The following is an 18694-nucleotide window of genomic DNA, read 5'->3' as shown; positions in this document are numbered from 1 at the left end:
GAACTAAATGTTTTTAAATCAAGATAATATTCCCACATGCACTGCTGGCATGCTTTATACTCTCTCTCTCTCTCTCTCTCTCTCTCTCTCTCTCTCTCTCTCTCTCTCCCTCTCCCTCTCTCTCTCTGGATTCTGGCCGCCTTCCAACCCGTGACAGCATTTCCTTTTTTTCTCCCCTTCACGTCAACGCTCGTCAACTGCAAAAAGAACGACAAAAGCGAGGCTGCAAACCTTGGTTTGTTTTTTTGCTTGAGTTTTGCGAAGATTTCTTGCACATTTTTTATTTTTGTTTGTTTTGAGTGCGTTTTTGCCAGAGTCCCACTTTTTTTTTCTTTTTTTTTTTCTTTTCTTTTTTTTTTGAATCTCTGCCTCGGAGCCCTGTCGCCGCCTTTGAAATTTGTTTTGTTTTTCTTTCTACGGGTAGTCAGACCAGTATTGTGTGTGTGTGCGCGCGCGTGTGTGTGTGTGTGTGCAGAGGGAAAAGAGCCCCTCCCCCTACCCCTCCCCCCAGTTTGGCAGATTCAACTCCTTTGGTGGCGGTAAAGAAAAAAAAAAAAAAAAAAGAAAGACGCCAGATCCTTTTAAAAGCAACTTAATTGCCCGAGTGAAGGCGCGTTTGACTCTTAAAGTCTTCGCGCATCGAGAGGCATTCTCCGCATTTTGGCCGACCCATTATAACCTGTTTTCTCAAACAGGAAGGGATGTGAAAAAGTGGCCTCTCGCGGTGTCACATTACAGCCAGGCCTGAGAAGGAGTCTCAGAAGGCAGCGGGATCGGCTCCGTGTGCATGAAAGTGCGCTAGCGCGCGGCCGTAAGTCAAGCAGAGGTGCCAGAAGTATTCCCATTCTGTACTTGAGTGAAAGTGCAGATACTTCAAAAAAGTAAAAGTACTGATTCAACTCCTTTACTCAAGTAAAAAAAAGTAAGAAAGTACAGCTTCTGAACTGTACTCAAGTAAAAGTAAACATGATTTTTTTTTTTTTTTTTTTTATGAAACAATACGTTTCATCTGGACCGAACCGACCAGAGGTCTTGAGAGCATCTGGATAATTTCTAACAGCTTTGCTCCTCTCAATACTTTATATATATATATTTTTTTCCTTTTCAACTTCAGCGCAACCAAATTGTAATCGGCGATCGTTATGACCGGACAGCAGTGACCGCAAAAGCCGGACGAACAGTTTTATATTTAACTGGACAAGGGGCAGAGTTCAAATAGCTCCGCTTCAAGCGACTGCAGCCATTGCGGCGTGTGTGTAATGTCATAAGTGAGTTACTTTGAACAGAATTTCCATCGTTTGAACACAAAAGTAACAAACTTTGTTTGTCCAATGTGAGAAGTAAAGAGTTAAAAGGAAGCACAGATACCTAAGCTTTTACACCGTTACTGGCCACCTCTGGAATTGAGTACCGTCTCACATTACTGCCTTGATGTATTCCTTTACCCCACTAAACCCCCCACCCCCCCCTCCCCCCAAAGAGAAAACCACTCCTGGTGAAAGTTTTTGCGAGTGCGACAGAATTAAATCAAACCAGTGTCAAAACACGGGAGAAGACCTCCAGTCTGAGGCGAGCCAGCCCTGCGCTCTGCGACGGCCCGGAGCAGGAGCAGAGCGTGAACATCATCTGTTCCACATTCCTGTGCGGAGCCGGCAGGTGAGGAGGAGCAGGCGGCTAAACAAATCATTAACGTCGAAAAGCCACGAAAAGGCTACTCGTCGTCGTCCCCCCCCCCCCCACACACTGACTGAGAACATTATTGTCGGCCGGGGCTGTGATTCACGGCTGTTACTCGGCCAGTTACAAGCCTATTAACAGACCACTAAAAAGAGCTTTAATGTTGTTGCGGCTGCGGCAGAGGAGGAGGAGCCGCTCGGGAGGAGAAGGTGGCAGGAGGAAGTGGTGGGGCCGAGCGACTCGGGCTAAAAGTTCAGCCGAGGCCTCGAGCTTCGCGGCCCCCAGGCGTGTGATCTTTAGTCACACACATTTATCACATTTTTTTTTTTTTTTTTTTTCCCCAGAGAGTCCGGTGGCTTCACTGGAATCGTCATCGTCATAGCTCAATCAGAAATTAGATTCTGGGGAGGACTCGGTTCTGAGATTTTTTTTTTTTTTTTTTTTTTTTTCCATTCAAAGGATGTGGAGATTGTCGTCACAACGCGATCTGCGACAACTCTGCTCGGTGCCTCTTGTCAGCTGCAACGATGAGTCGACGCAATGAATTACGTCGACGTTGCGTTGCTGTTGTTGTACATTGCTGAATGATAAAATCCCACTCTAGCCGCTACATGCTCGTTGAGCGCTGAGGGTGGCGGTGTCCCTCGTTGTTTTGCACCCTGCGAAAAAAACAGAGAGCAACAAAAGAACGACTTCTTCCCATAGGAAACGAAGCAGCGAAACACGTTCCAAGTCCAAGACGGCGTCCCATTCATTTCAATGAAGTCGCTCACCCGGCGCAAGGCTCCCAAAGAAAGTTTTTGACTTCCGCATGGATGGGATAATAGAGCGTGCGCGGTTGTGTCAGTGTGGAGGCCGTCACTGACGGACGTGCGCGCTCACGAACCGCACAAACGTGGAAATGAATGTGTTTTTATTTACGGAACGACTGGCGATGTTGTTTCGAAAATTTTATAAATAATGATAATAATAATGATAATAATGATGATCCGCGGGACGTGCGTGCACACAAAGCCGTTTTTTGTGGGGATTTTCTCGCCTTTAGAAACTATTCAGAGAGACAAAAAGTCTATGAATAGAAATATACAATAAAAAGGTTATATTATAAAGCATGAGTTTGGGAGGAGGTGTCCTGTCAGCCATTTTACAGACGTTTATTTTTGTATTGCGGTCAATGGGGAAAGTGCCTTTTGGTCCCATGGAATTCTTTTGTCGCAGTACCTTGAGTGGCCACTGGGGGGAAAAAAACGGCCCGCCGCCACATTGCCAGTCCGTTATCCAGTTCTTATAATGCATCCGTGGCGCAAACTGTGAAGCTCACCTGGCATTCCGTGGTAGCACTCCGGCGATACGCAAGCACCTTGAACGCCGACACCCCGGAGTCGCTGTATCGTCACGCGCGGTGCGTGTAGTAGAGGATGCGACAAATAACGTCGAGGATAGCTATTTCGTAGAATTTTTTTTTTTTATATACGACATGCTTATGTGTTAATTAATCACCAGCCTACGACGCAAGTGCAAAATACGTTTTTTTCCCACGTCGGAAAATCACAGAACAAGCTAGTTCAGCGAACGATAGTTCACTTTCCGACAGTAATTAGTGAATTACATCCCCTGCCAATACCAGCATTTATACTGAATTGTAACACTCTTTCAGTTATCACTCATCAACTGTGATTTAGGTCATATTAATTATTAGATATTCAAGTTGTAAGAAATCTTTTTAAGGTACTTAACTGCGATAAACGTTGCATATAACCTTTAAATCATGAATTAATATACCTGTGATGTTTTTTACGCTGAAATACATTTGCTTTGTGTGTCATTATTTTTGATATTTTTGTTCAAAAACGTACGCTGTCAGTGTACAACAGTATAAAACAGGTGTGAAGATTTAAGCAAGCTCTCTAGAACAGAAGTCCAAAATAGGTGGTGAAAATAAAGAAAATTGTGACTAATCGACAAACGTAATCGATAGATTAGCCCACAACAAAAATAATGGTTAGTTGCAGCCCTGGTAGCCAGTACATCAGTTAAGATCGTTATAGGTCAAAAAGTCTGTTATAAAATAAGTAAATCCCAAGTATAAAAAATAAAAACCTTCCAGAGAACAAAGTGAAGCTGTTTGAATGAACTTTCATTCTTAAAGTATGTGGAGGGATGTGCCGTGGGCGTGTCTTCCAGCGTCCCAGCCTGGTCCGCATTGTTGTTCTTTGTCTCTCGCTCACCTTTCCTCCCTTCACCTGGAAATGTTTGTCGCGCGGCAGATTTTCTGAAACTCTTTGCACACTTTGTCACATGGTCCTCCCTCGTCACCGGCCAGCGTTCCTGCGGCGCACCAGAGGGGGGGGTCACGCCGGGGTCAGCGTACCGCCGGTTAGCGTAGCACCGGTTAGCGTAGCGCCGGCCTGCTTAGCGGTGCCGCTCGCCCGCTCGGTGTGAGCGCGCAGGAAGTGGACGGAGCCGCTGTGCGTGCTGTGGTTCCTGCTGCCGTACTGTAAAAAACAAAAAAAAACAAACCCCACACACACACACACACACACACACACACACACACACACACCTTTCGCCCAGTGGGCCGACCGTCGGTTAGCTTGCCAATGGATTCTGTGCTTCAATAGAACCCCTTTGTCTGTCTTTAAGCAGGAATCTGTGGTTTCTTCCGCCTCCTGTAAGGCCTCGGGACTCTCCACATCTCTCTCTCTCTCTCTCTCTCTCTCTCTCTCTCGCCCCTGAGGTTGAGTCGACAAACGAGTATGGCTAGCGGCCTTCCTCCCGCGGCCGCGCGGGACGTTAAAAGGCCCTGTTGCACAGTTTTCAGAAGGGAGGGTGGGGTTGTTGGGGGGGGGGGGGGGGGGCGGCAAGTATGAAAACAAACAGACGGTCACAAAGAAGCCCCATTACTCACGCAAACACTGAGGCGGCAGGGAGGGAGGGGAAGAGAGAGAGAAAAAAAAAAAACCCACTGCGCTCGGATCCTCCAGATTTGGGCTTGATGCGGCTTGCTCCAGGGTCGCCTGTTTATGTTCGCCTGTTGCAGGAGCGAGCGAGCGAGCGCGTGCACGCGCACGCGCATTGCATGCGCGGCCCTTGGTTCTTTGCATGTCGTGATTTTCAGTTTTCACTTTTGCACCGGGGCTGCTTACACTCTCTATCCTCCTCGACTCACATTGTTCCTTTCCTGCTTGTTCGCTTCCAAGCCCCCCCCCCCCCCCCCCCCCCACACACACACACACGCGCGCGCACGTCTCGGTGTGTAAACACTGCCGTTGGCTGGGGATTCTTTATGTCGTTTTGAGGCTGGGGGCGGTGGGGGGTGAGGGGGGCCTCTCCCATCCTTGGAGAAAGTTGCGTGACAGGACCAGTCGGACGGTTTTGGGAGAGGCCTGTCGGTTTTCCTGCAGTGGCCGCTCCGATAAGGAAAAGCGCTCGTGGCCGGCAGTGCTTACAGAAAAGTCCCCCGGGGGGGTGGACGCAAGAATTGTGTCTTTCTCGTTTTGTGTGTGTGTGTGTGTGTGTGTGTGTGTGTGTGTGTGTGTGTGTGTGTGTGTGTTTGTTTGTTTTAGCTGCCTGATCAGTTCTATGGCAGAGGACCAGCGCTGCAGCTCAGCCTCAGAGGCCACCTCCGCTGTGTGCACTGCAGATCTAACAGTCGGATTACGTGCAAACAAACTGCATTTGCAGTATTTTTGTGTGTTTTTTGTTTTTAAAAAGAATGTGTTTTTTTTTTCTGTAAGAATGCTTTATTATTATTATTATTTTTATTTTGCGGGCCTTGAACATTTCACTTCAGGATCCTAATATGGAATTGATGACATATCATGGGATGTGTAGAATACATGTGTTACAATGTCATTTGAAAATGAACCAAAGTGTCTTTGTCTGTCTTTGAGGCCCCGCAGTGTTTAGCTCTTTATTGAAATCACTCTTAAAGCACTGAAAAAGTGGACGAAATACGGCTATTTTATGACTTAGTTACTATTAATATAATTTCTTCAAGTTCGGCGGACCGGATTAAGGAGCGTAACGGCCCGTAGTTTGCCCTTGCTTGGTGTGTACACTCATTGCAATACACATAACAGCAAAGAGCAATAGACATCGGTGGCGTCCAATTAAAATGCAGGGCAAGTTGGTTTGAACGTGAATAAAAAAAAAGACGGAGCAAACCTCTCGCTTCTTATCTCAAATAACAGCACGGCGTACTATTAATACATAGCGTGCAGCATCCTGTCTAGCGCAAAGAAGCAACCTAGCTAGGCTGCAGTTTATAGCACAGTTGATGTGCGAGTTAAAAAAAACCAAAGGAAATTTTGCTCACCGTGTTCACTCCCATAAAAACAATGTGTCTCTCGTTCCCTTGTATATAAACCAAGCCATGTCTAAAAAAAAATTTTTTTAAATGATTGGAGTCCATCTTGTGTCCAGTGTCCATCTGGTGAAGAGCCCATAGAGAGCGTTTTGAAAAGGGGGGAGGTAGCGCTGTGAAAGGTGGATGGACACGCCCCTTCTGTTGGGGGTCTGTTACTGCAGGTCCCGTCCGGTTACCGCTGCCCCCGCGCGTCCTGTCGTCGCCTGGGCTGAACTTGCTGCGCGCCCCTGCCTGGCGGCGAGCTACGGCACTGCGGACTAAGTCTCGAGAAAAGTCCGTTTGGAATGAAGGGGGGGGGTAGAGATTCCAGAAAAGAATAGTTGGCTGCTGCTGCTGTTGTTTTGGATGGAAAACCGCCACCTAGCTCTGGTGAAATTCCGGTAAAGGGCCGCCCGAGCGACTCGCTTTATCGGCAGATGGACTGGAAGGCGGCTTCCTGTTTTCTTCTCCGTCTTCCTCTGGTGCTTTTAAGGGCCGGGCAGACGAGACGGACGGCGGCAGCAGTCGCCGGGCAGGAAAGCGTTCCGTCGAACCGTCCGAGCTATCAAAATCTGTTTCGATCCTGACCAAAAAAAACAAACGCAAAACTTTTGTGTGGCTGAAATTCCATCCCTCGGCTTTTTTCTGTCGCCGCTCCTCGGGGTCACAGGGGTGCTGCCGGAGCGTATCGCAGCTGTCTCGAGGGGGGAGGCGGGGCCGCATCCTGGACAAGTCGGCGGTTTTTATCACAGGGCCGCGTTGGAGCGCAAACATCCCCTCGCGCTCACGTTCGCGCTCTTCACGCCGCCTGGCACGCACGCTCTTTGGGAGCGAGCACCCCGGGGAGAAGCGGCGCAGGCACGGGCGGAATGTGCAAACTCCGGACGGAAAGGCCCAGGGTGGGAATTGAACCCACGACCTTCTTGTGCACGCGTCGCACTCAGCGACTCCATCTCGGTAATCTCTGCACAGATACACAGCCAGGCATAGATGGGTAGATGTATGGATAGATGTATGGATGGATGGATGGATGGATAGATGGATAGATGGATGGATGGGGAGATGTATGGATACATGGATGGATGGATGGATAGATGGATAGATAGATGAATGCATAGATGGATAGTTTGACAGCATGCACTGCTGTATCCCAGCCAAAAAGCCTACCACTGTATAGCACTTCCTTCTTCAGCGATTCCAAAATTGAAACACTGAATTGGCACTAACGCGTAGATGAGAAAGAGGAACCAGGGTACAGAAGAGGGTCGATTTATAAAAAGAAATCTCTCTCATCTTCCTCCCGCGAGAGAAAAGTGGAGATCACTGCAAAATAAACATTTCCCCCACAGTTTATTTTGTGCATTTTGTCAGAAGGCCACCCATGACTAGGGCTGGGTTTCATCCCCCATCATTTTTTGATACGATGCCAATGTCAATACCTGGGATTCATTACCTGTCCCAGCGCAGTACCTTTTTTTTTTTTCTTCTTCTTTTTTTTTGAAACCAGATGTTTTACCGATTTAAGCGAACAACAACAGAAATGTGTTGCCATCACAGCACAAAAGCTTTTATTTTCCATTTTGATTGTGTGATTCAAATCGGGATTGCCTCCAAAACAAGTTTCCAACTTGGCTGCTACGTTCTTGGCACAACAATTTTGCTGTATTTTGATCCACCTTAATAAAGTGGAGCCACACTTTAGACCCCTATTGGCACGACGCTAATTTTCACTCTTAAAGATCCAGTTTCGTATTTGGGGTGCTGTCAGGCGGGCTTCACTTTTATAAATAAATAAATGAATAAATAAAAATAAAAAGTTTTATGAACGCATGTATGGACACAGTGTTAAGCTTTTACCATTATTTAAAAAAATCATAAATCAAGCCAGATTTTACACACTGGACTTTTAACGCAAACAAATGTTTGCAAGTGTCTCTATCTCACTCCTCTATAATCCGAAGGCCGAAAACCCAGCGATCCTCGATCTTGACGCCAAATGATTACTGGCTCGCAGGCGCTGAGATTCACTCCCCCTTTTCGAAATTGGAGTTTGGCCTTGGGGAGATGAACAATTTGCCAATATTCAATAAGATCGAAGCGTTTCTGAAGCGTTGAAGTTTGGTTCCCAGCTCTAATCATGACACCGCAAGCTTTTTTTTTCTGTTTGCATGAGCTTCGGATTCACTCGCCGTCTGTCGGAGCAAGAGATACCGTATAACCCTGGTGTCACGTGACCAGTGGGACGACGATCGCTGGCAGGCATCAAGTCTGTTGCTGCTGTCTGTGGCTGCTGACACACCCTGCAGGCTCAGCCACCTTCAGTGCTCACACACACACACACACACACACACACAACTTAAATAACTTTATTGTTGCACCTCCTGAAGAGTTTCCTGTGTCGTTGAAGCAGGTTTGTGACACTATTTATGAGGTCGTGAGACTCGTGAAACATACCAACAGCCAGCCGATCCAAACTGATTTCTGCACGTCTGTTGCAGCAGTTTCGGACTAAGCTCATAAATTCGGGTTTTCTGGTCTCGTCGGGACTTCTCTCCTTGTCCCCCGTATGCATGCAGCTGAGAAAAATGGGATTGTCGACGGGGACGCGTCCACCTCTCCCACACTAGGGGGCGATACGAGTGAATGATTGTCCAGTTATAAGCCGACTCAGTTGTGGTCATGGCCGAGTTCTCCAAACCCCGATCGTAGTCGGGCTAACGCGTTTACATGCACGTGAGTTGTCGGACTCGGGCAATAATTCGGTTTTCTCGAGTGTCGTGTAAACGTAGTATTCTTCTCGTCGGTTGTCGAGCAGCGTGTGAGGAATAAAAGAACGCAAGGCGAAGTATAGAATAGAATAGAAGCCTTTATTAATCCCACATTGGGAACATTTGCGTGATTACAACAACAATATAGTGCAAAAGAAGGAAAATTATATTAAAAAGCAATATACTATATTACACAATATAGACAGTGGGATAATTTTATACCTTATGTGCATAATGACTGCACCTTTGTGAACTGTTTGATAAGATGATTTTTAATAAGTGCAGTTGCCCGGCCAGTAAAGGCACAAGAAGTAAAAGTGAAAATGGAGGGTTCCTTTTTTTTTTTTTCAGACGGCGCACTTCGAGCACGTGTCAGACCCACTGAGAATCGGCCGACTTAAATATTGATTATTGTCTCGGTATCAGAATATGCACCACGCCGTTGTGTGCGCGCGCGTGGAAACAATCTCAGCGCGACATCAGAGGTGAGACAGACAGACAGACAGAAAGGCAGGCAGACAGACAGACAAGACGGACAAACCAGTTTCATTGTGCCGTCTGAACTGGTAACAGAATCGTCCTCCACGTTTTCATTTCGGGACCCACGTGTTAGTTTCACTCGATTATGTGTGTGTGTGTGGGCGCGCGCGCGCGTGTGAACGCCGTCCTTTCGAACGATTCCAGCAGTTGTTTGTAGTCAGGAAGCGCGACCTGATCTCTGCTTCGCCACGACTTATCCTGCTCCTTTGTGATATTGCCCAACCGACTTTAAGGAGGATCTGAAGAGGAAACGCGCAGCAGGAAATTGGATCAACTGGAGAGCTCCAGTGCCCCCTAGCGAACCCCGCGCGCCACTGCCCAACATGTCTCCTGAAACCTCGTCTCGTCTCGTCTCTCTCCTCCTCTGCAGCCAACCCGAATGTCAGCAAAAGCGGCCTCGTGTTCCCCGGAGTGAACGGGCAGAACGGGAGCAACGGAAAGTGGGCCGGCCTGTCCGAGGGCGACATGCTGCTCAAGGTAAAACGCCCGCCGTCGAGCGACAGTGAGCCGAGTCGCCAACAACGGCGCCGGGTCACGCGACACTTTCAAAACGGAAAGTCTTCTCAACCCTCGAGTTCTTTCCTTTTTTTTTTTTTTTTGTTTTTCGTTCAAAGAAAAAAAAAAAAAAAAAAAAAAAGGGAGGTTTGTCGATCTCAAGATTGCAACATGGGCAGCTGCTCTGCACCATTTGATTGCAAATGTCATGTTGTAATTATTGCAACAGATTTTTCTTACTATGGGGTGATTGCAACACGATATTTTAATTTCCTGACAACCCCCTCACTTCCGCGTCAGATCTGCTTTCTGGCACGGTCCGATTGCGTCTTCACTTTTCACAGGTCTGTGCCTTTCTTTCGCTCAGACAAGGACAAACGGAACCGTTGTCTGAGCAACGGAAAGACACAAACCGATGCTCTCTGACATGTGCATATAAACTTTGTGTAATTCAGCGGGTCTTAACTGGTTTAACATTCTTTTCCTTACAATGAAGTCCAATCCAAATGTATTCCACAGCATTTAAATGGATCCCACAAAAATAAAAACGCCAGCCCACTATCGTGTCTAGTAAGCAAACTATTAGAAATATTGAATTGAACATTTTCTCTATAAATAGATATATGTTAAAATTCCTCTTTCTCCCCCACATTCATTTTAATGACAAAATTCAAAATTCACCTCACATGCATGTTTTTGGACTGCGGGAGGAAGCCTGAGGACCCGGAGAGAACCCACGCAGACACAAGGAGAACAAATTCCCAACATTTTCTCCATAAATACATATATTTTAAAATCCCTTTCTTTGTCTGGTGTAATTTATTGAAACGTATCATATTTGCACTAGCTGGCAAATATCTCCCCACCCTCCCAACCCACCCCCCCCTCCGCTATACGCATCTTTCTTTAAGTCCTGAACACCACAGTCTGTTTGGTTGAGTTCCCAGCCAGTGACAGAAAGGGGGTGGAGCAGCCAACAGCTCGTGCGCAAAACAAAAAAAAAAATTACACAAAGCAAATTAGTTGCACAACCCAGCGTCGCCTATTTTTCACCAAACACATCTGTTTTCCAAGGGAGACGACGCTGCAAACTACTGCCCTCTAAAGAAAAGGGGAAAAAAGAAAATAGCGATGCAGATTTAACACCTCCAACGCAGCAGCAGCAGCCCCGTGGCCTGACGGGTAGTGCAGCAGTCAGAGGGCTGTGTGCAGCTAATCCGCCTGTCTGTGCAGCAGGAAGTTTTGACAGGTGGAGCTGCCAAGCGCTCCGTCACGCTTTGCTGCAGCTCCAAAAGGAAAACAAAAAAAAAAAAAAAAAAGACAGAGTTTGCCGAGCACGTCGCCAACATGTTTGCTGTCACCCGACGAGCGCATTTGCACACCTTGCTTTGTGACCAGAGCCGACAGTTTCTATGCAACACAAAGGGGCCAGTTGTGCCGTTGAGTTGGCGAGTGACGCAAAAGCAGCTGAATAAACCCGAAAAGTTGCTGCCAGTTTGAAAAAATGAGAAAAAACCTTTCCTTTAAAAAAAAAAAAAAAATCTAGTTGACTTTTGTTTTTTGTAACTTTGCTTCATCGGCTCAGGAACCGCGGTTCAACCACGTGGACGGGCCGCTCTGTCGGCACTCATCCGTCACTCCTCAGGGTTCGGTCGACCGCCAGCGCGACTCGTCGAGCACAAAGGTGGAAAAGCCTGTTTGCGCGTGTGGAAATTCCTTTAGGGTGTTCCGGATGTGCCGTGTCGGGATACGCTGAGGCGTCACAGCGAGGTGAAGACGGCGTCGGGGGGGGGGGGGGTCAGGGTCAGGATACAGACCTCTTCACGCGACGGCCACGAAAAACGAAGCAAGGCGACGAGAAGCGTGGAAACTCGCTGCTGTTTTCTCATTTTTATGCTGGCGTCACATCGCGGAAATTATTGTGATAAACAATATTATTGTCAACGTCGTTTTGGGACCCACTTTCCACCGACATTGTAATATAGACAGATCGATACTTTATTAATCCTTCACAGGATTCACAATTGTTACAGCAGCAGTGCGTTATTCATTCATCCGTTCACTCAGCACACTAGCAACAACCAAAATAAGAAGAGATCCATCCACAAAAATAAAACAGCTTATGCAATAATCTATACACATGCGTGCACATATCTTTATACATGCAGATTTACACACACATATATATACCATTAAGCCATCTAAAAGCATACATACGTGAGGCTAAACTAAAGTGAAACCAAAGTGCTGGGCTGCTTAAGTGCTGGAGTATTGCACAGTAAAGAAGGAAAGACTTTGAGCAACGTTCAGTCTTGCATTTGTATAGCACAGGACACCGAAAACATCCGCAAAGTCAGAAAGACTCAAGAAGTCAGTTTCTATGCCAGAGCCGTAACGACAGTCAACACTGCCAGTCACTCAAACTGACTTTTCCTCGTGTGCAATACAGGATGTGCAATGCAAGATGTGTAATATCTGCTAAATGTGTCTTCCTGTTTGTGTTCTTTTTGTAGATTATTTATATCTTTGGTGTCTTATCCTAGATCTAAAGATATAAATGTATGTATGTATGTATGTATATGTGTGTACACATATATATATATTTTTTTTTAATCTTGTCCAATGAAAATATAGACATTCTATTCTATTCTATTCTAGCATAATAATGTATTGTAAAAAAAACAAAACAAAAAAAAAAACTTTATTGCTCTAGAAAATGTAACAGAAAAATTTTAATCTGAACAAGGACATATATACGTCTTGAGTGAATAAAAACATAAAATGACAGAAAACAATAAATAAGCACTGAGGTTATTGTCTAAACATTGGTGGCTCTTCACGATTTGTTTCTCTTCTATCGACGAACCAATTGTGAAAAAGCCGCAGTCTCTACGCGTCTGTAAAGCGGCGGACCCACGTTTGAAGGTTTCGGTTTCCCCGCAGGCGCTGAACGGGTTCGTGATCGTGGTCACGGCGGACGGTCTGGTGTTCTACGTCTCCGCGACCATCAAGGACTACCTTGGCTTCCACCAGGTGAGGCGCCAGTGAGGAGCTCGTGAAGCCTGTCGTCCTCCCCACAACTCCTTCTCATCTTGATGCTTGAACCTTTCTCTCCCCCCACCCCCCTTCTCAGTCGGACGTGGTCCACCAGAGCGTGTTTGAGCTCATCCACACGGACGACAGGACCATGTTCAGGCAGCAGCTCCACTTTGCTCTCAGCCCCCCGACTGGCGCGGACGCAGAAGGTGGGACCCGAGAAACGAACGCTTGCTTGTGAACTGATTTGTCTTCGGGTAGTCGGGACGGACTTGCACTGCAGCTCTTCATGCCCAATTCTGTTTTGTTTGTCACATCTGATTTTTCTGTCCACCCACTTTCCTGGTTGCCAGATTCAAATCGCATTTGATCAAAAAAAAAAAAAAAAAAAAAAAAGGGCCAATGTGGCAACAGCAGCAGCAGCTGAGATCTTGACCTGATTTGAGCCTCAGCTCTGGCGTTTAGTGTCTTCTCCTTCCTGTCTGTGTCCTCCAGCGCACGTGGGTTGCAATAAAACGGTGACGTACAGCCCCAACCAGCTTCCCCCAGAGAACTCCTCCTTCCTGGAAAGGGACTTCGTGTGCCGCTTCCGCTGCCTGCTGGACAACTCCTCTGGATTCCTGGTCTGTACACCGTGTTTGGTCACGCTTGCGTGTCGAGTCGCGTCTTCACGCGTGGTTCTAACAGATTATGAGAGGCTATGACGTCATTGGGGGATAAAAAGGTTTTCGGACAGCCTCAAAATTTGTACTCGATCCCAATGATTGTCACAGCAGAAGGTTTGGCTGCATCAGAGGTATAGAAATAGTATTGTTGTTTATTGTTCGTCGTGGAGTTCTTGTACTCTGGGTGTGTTGCAAAGGACAAAGTCGTCTTGCTACAAAAGACTGAGCTGGACGGAACAGTGCACGTGCAGCATGCGGCTCAGTGTTGCAGACTGCACTAATAGAAACTGCACTTGGACTTCAGACTGATTCTTCACAATATAAAGTGCGTCACAAATACGTAATGCGTCCGAAAACTTCCCATCACCGTCGAGTTCCCCATCTCCACCTTTCCCTTGGTGACTTGAAACCCAGGTATTAGCCTGACTAGGGCTCCCCCTGGAGGTTGTGCAGAGATCACACCCTAATATAAACATCATGTTACTCCATACACTCACTGGTGGCATGTTCCCTAAACCCCATTATCACGAGTGGTGAAAGTCCTTCAGTTCACCAAGAAATAATTGTAGTTTCCTACAAATCGGCATTGACATGCAACAGTGACCTGGACAACTGAGAACTTGCACAGACTCATTCATCTACTCATTCCCCACGATTCCAGGCTCTCAAGTTCCGGGGAAGACTGAAGTACCTCCACGGCCAGGAGGGCTCGCGGGACAGCGAGGCCCGCAGCAGGCCTCAGCTGGCGCTGTTCTGCGTGGCCATGCCCGTCAACCCGCCGTCCATTGTGGAGATCAGGGCTAAAATGCTGCTCTTCCAGAGCAAACACGAGCTGGATTTCACACCCTTGGCCATGGACAGCAGGTGCCCCGCGTTCATTCCTCCAGTCCAGAATCTGTTTGGCGGCTTCATTCTGAGCCGAGTGGAAACTGCTGGATTTCACGTCATCGCCGCCTCTCATCCGTTGTCATTGTCGCTTTTCCCCGCAGGGGGCTGTCCATCCTCGGCTACACGGAGTTGGAGCTGTGTACCAGAGGCTCGGGCTACCAGTTCATCCACGCCGCTGACATGTTGTACTGCGCCGAGAGCCACATTCGCAGTACGTTGGCACAGACGACTTTCGACGAATTACTGAGGGCCTTGCATATCAAATGCATTTAGCCATTCTTCAGGGTTTCTTTTTGTTTTTTGGGGCCGATTTCTAGAATTCCCAAATAAAGAGAAAGCCGATTACGCCTTCATGGGAAATGTTGTGAAATGAGGCGTCTGGCATTCATTTTTGTATCGCAGTCTATGGGGAAAAAAAACGGTTGTTTTGGTTGCAGTACCTCGATTGGCCACTGGAAAAACCAAATAGCCCCAAGCAGTGAAACAATTCATTTTTATCAATCGTGGGCATTGTTTGTTCTTCATACGCTGCCTCTGTCTGGACTGATAACATGTCGTCGTGTTTTGCTCACGTCTTCTCGCCACAGTGATCAAAACCGGGGAGACTGGCATGACTGTGCTGAGGCTGCTCAGCAAATCGGGCAGCTGGGTGTGGGTGAAGTCCAACTGCAAGCTGTTCTTCAAAGACGGCAGGCCCGACTTCATCATTGCCTATCAGAGAGCGTTAATGTAAGTGTTGCAACATTTTCTTTTTTCTTACTGTAAAATTCCCGTCTGGAGCAGATGAAATACGCCAGGTTTGTCCGTAGATGGCGGTATAAGCCTGTTCTGTGTATCTAGGGTTGCAACAGTGGCTGTTCCACTTTACTTTTCTAGCCTGTCTGCCCATTCTGAACCCCTGACCCCTGACGTCAACATCTAGGCATTTTCCTCCACATCCCCCAATTGAGTTTATGTTAGGTCATTGGCACGTTGGCTATTATGCTTGAATAAGTAGTCATGCCTAATCAAGTTGCCACTGGGAGTGAACATGAGTAAAACATTTTTGAATTCTTTCACTCATGACATGATGAAATGCTTTGGTTTCCACGTTAACTTTTGTCGCGACCAGCCTCGTCGCTGTGCATTATGGGTAACCCGAAACATAATATAATTAAATGAAAGGTTCAGTGTGTAAAATCTGGTTTCCTCCCCTGAAAACGGTTCTCATATATCTAAGAATATACACAGAGCAAGCTAGCTAATTAGCTGCCTTTTTTTTTTTTTTTTTTAAAGAAGCCTGCCTGGCAGTGGCCTAGTTATAAATCACACTGTCAGGCAAGCTTCCTTAATTCCGGGATTCCTTAAATATTTTACACATTGGACCTTTTATGCTGCCACTGAAAGACTCGTGGCCAAATGCTGCAATTCCACCCAATAGCCGTTAATTCTTACTCTTTGTGTTTCCCATTGCCTCTATGGCAGGGGTAGTCAAACATACGACCCGCGGGCCGGGTCAGGCCCGCAAACTGTTTTTTTCCGTCCCGCGAGATGATTTTGCAAAATATAAAAACTGCAAATTATCAATGAAAGAAAGTGCCGTTCTAAATGTGTCCACTTGGTGTCGCAATATTGTTTCTGCTTCGCAAACAAACTCAATACTGGGGCTGAGCAAATCGGCACAAGTACATCCACTCACGTCTCCTATTGGCTACCCTCATTGCCCCAGAACGCCTCCGTCGAAACAGACAAAGCTGATGCAGAGCAGTGTTGCCAACTTGGCGACTTTCTCCCCCCAAAAAGTCGCTATTCTCCCCACAGCGACCTTTTTTTTGGCAAAAGCGACTAGCGACAACTCTAGCGACTTTTCCTGCTGTTGTTACGTTGCGATCAAGTGCAAATTGTCAATTATGCAAATTAGACGATGGCGTCATTTGGCGACTTTCAGGACAGCCAATAGCGACTTTTCCTTACTGAGGAGTTGGCAACACTGATGCAGAGTGCAGAGTGCTCAAAGAACACGGACAAAGTAAAACAAAGAAAACAACTGGAAGTTGTTGTTATGTTTACATTATTATTATCATACCATGATTTTACCGGTCCGGCCCACTTGGGAATAGATTTTCCTCCATGTGGCCCGTGAACCAAAATGAGTTTGACAACCCTGCTTTATGGGAAACACAAATCCATACTACATACAATATTTTTTTTTTTACCTCCACTTAAAAAATAATGCAAATATGAAAACCAATAGCAAATCTATGGCTGTATTTAAAATGATACACATTGGACCTTTGAAGTCATGGCTAATTTGGTTAAAATTTCTGAATCGATTTTTCCCCCTCCGGTGCAGCCACGCCGAAGGGGAGGAGTTCCTGCACCAGCGGCAGATGCAGCTGCCGTTCTCGGCCACCACGGGCGAGGGCATCCTCTACGACAGCGGCCCCACCGTCGACGTCCCGCAGTTCCAGTTCGACCAGCACTTCGGCGCCGACGCACCGCAGAGCGTCAACCCGGGCTCGCTGGTCGACTGCTTCCTCAAGCAGGACTCGTCGGTGTACAGCCCCGCGGTGACCGCCCCGCCGTCGGTGGACGAGGTCTTCACCGACAGCCGCACGCTGCTGAGCGTGCCCAGCAGCGCCTGGGAGGAGAGCGGCGCCGAGCCAGGCGCTGTGGTGGTGAAGGAGGAGACCAAGCAGTCGATGGTCAACGTCATCGACACGCTGGGCAAAATGGCCCAGGACGGCGAGCTGTGCTCGGCGCTGCAGGATCTCGACATCCCCAGCGCCGAGCTGATGGAGTGGGAGAGCGCCCTCCACAGGCTGGACCAGGGTGAGGAGCAGCACGCCGCCGCCGCTGCCACCGCGGAGCTGGACAAGATGCTCATGAACAACATCTTCGACTTCATCGAGGAGGCCTTGTTCAAGGACGGCAGCGACGGTGAAGGTCTCAGCCCCGAGGGTGGCGGCGGCGGTGGCTGCCTGGTGGCATCTGCCGACATCAGTGGCGACTGCCACCGGGCAGCTGCCGCCGACATTGGCGGCGGCGGCAGCCGCCCTGACGACGCCTTCGCGCTGTGCGAGCCGCAGATCTTCCATCCGCCTGGTCCCGACTGCGCCTTCACCCCCGCGCACGCCACCAACGGGTTGGCCCCCGCTGCTGCCGCCCACCCGCCGCCGCCGCTGCCATTCGGCCGCCGCCCTCCCCAGCCTCCCGACGCCGCCCTCCCCCCACTCCAGCGCCTGCAGCTGCAGGACATCTTCAGCCAGGCTATCGAGCTGCCGCCACTCGCCATCCCGTCCCCCGCCAACCCTCCCGCACCCCAGGACTTCCACCCCTGCATGCAGGTGGGCCACCCGCCCACCAGGGGGGTCCTGGCCCCGCCGGGATGCTCTGTCCAGCCCCAGACGAACCCCGTGGCCAACGTCGTCCCCAGCCTGGTCCCCTGCCAGGACTGGCAGGGGACCTCCTCCTCCCTGGCACCCGCTGTCCCCTTCTCGGCAGGCTGCTACCACAGGAGCCCCCCTCTGCACCAAGAGGTGCAGCCATGGCAGCAGGGGGCGCCACCTCTTCCCCCTCCTTCTGCTTCTCACGCCGCCGTCGTCACACAGAACGGACACGGCCTGTGGCCGGCCAACGGCCAAGAACTCCACCACGTCCAGCAGGGGGTGCCGGGCCAGAGCAGCTGCATGTTCAACCGGCACTTCCCCCGCGGCCCAGTAGGGGGCGAGGCCATGGCCCTGTTGGCCTCGTCCGACCTGCAGGGAGGCGACGCCGGCTCCAGCCAGAGCCCCCCGCAGGGCTCCTGCTACTTCCCGTGGAAGCAGCACGGCGAGCTGGCCGTGGGGGGGGTCGGCGGCGTCCAAGGCAGCGCCAGCGTCAGCCCCGCCCACGCATCCGCCCACACCCCCACCGCAGCTCCTCCGTCCAACAGCCTCCTCCACGGCCACACCTTCGGCACGCAGCGCTACCTGGAGGCGGCCATACAGACACAGGGGGGCGCCTTCCACCGCGGCCTGGAGAGCTACGGCCAACAGCAGGGCAACTACAAGAGGAAGTGAAAGTCACGGCGGAGGACGCGGCGGCACTCTGACCAGTTGTTTTAAATTATTATTTTGGTTCTGTTGTTTTTTTTTATTTGTTTTTTTCTTTTTTTTCTTTTGTACGTCGTTAGAAAATAGAAGGAAATTACACTTGGCCCAAAGTAGCGCGTTTGCGTCGCTCGCTTTTGTGTTACAAAACAGAAACGGAAACACCCAAAGATAAAGGTTTTGCTTTGGTTAGGAATCAGAGTGAAC

At 48.8% G+C, this 18694-nt stretch overlaps 1 protein-coding gene across 1 annotated transcript in view; it reads left to right on the top strand.

The window, feature by feature from the left end:
- The window catches only part of LOC142891555 (uncharacterized), a 35348-nt gene extending 16891 nt beyond the window's left edge, over positions 1 to 18457 (top strand). Inside the window, exons 3-10 of the mRNA XM_076031196.1 lie at positions 9704 to 9810; positions 12772 to 12861; positions 12962 to 13073; positions 13360 to 13487; positions 14191 to 14393; positions 14519 to 14628; positions 15005 to 15146; positions 16750 to 18457. Of these exons, the coding sequence (XP_075887311.1) occupies positions 9704 to 9810; positions 12772 to 12861; positions 12962 to 13073; positions 13360 to 13487; positions 14191 to 14393; positions 14519 to 14628; positions 15005 to 15146; positions 16750 to 18457 (2600 nt within the window). The remainder of the gene's footprint in view (positions 1 to 9703; positions 9811 to 12771; positions 12862 to 12961; positions 13074 to 13359; positions 13488 to 14190; positions 14394 to 14518; positions 14629 to 15004; positions 15147 to 16749) is intronic.
- The last annotated feature ends 237 nt before the right edge of the window (positions 18458 to 18694 follow it).

Source organism: Nelusetta ayraudi, unplaced genomic scaffold (genome assembly GCF_046127955.1).
Source record: "Nelusetta ayraudi isolate G7.1 ecotype Tasmania unplaced genomic scaffold, CSIRO-AGI_Nayr_v1 ptg000031l, whole genome shotgun sequence".
NCBI classification, from domain to species: domain Eukaryota; kingdom Metazoa; phylum Chordata; class Actinopteri; order Tetraodontiformes; family Monacanthidae; genus Nelusetta; species Nelusetta ayraudi.
Note: the sequence above shows the minus strand (reverse complement) of the source record. Positions and strands in the feature narration are given on the sequence as shown.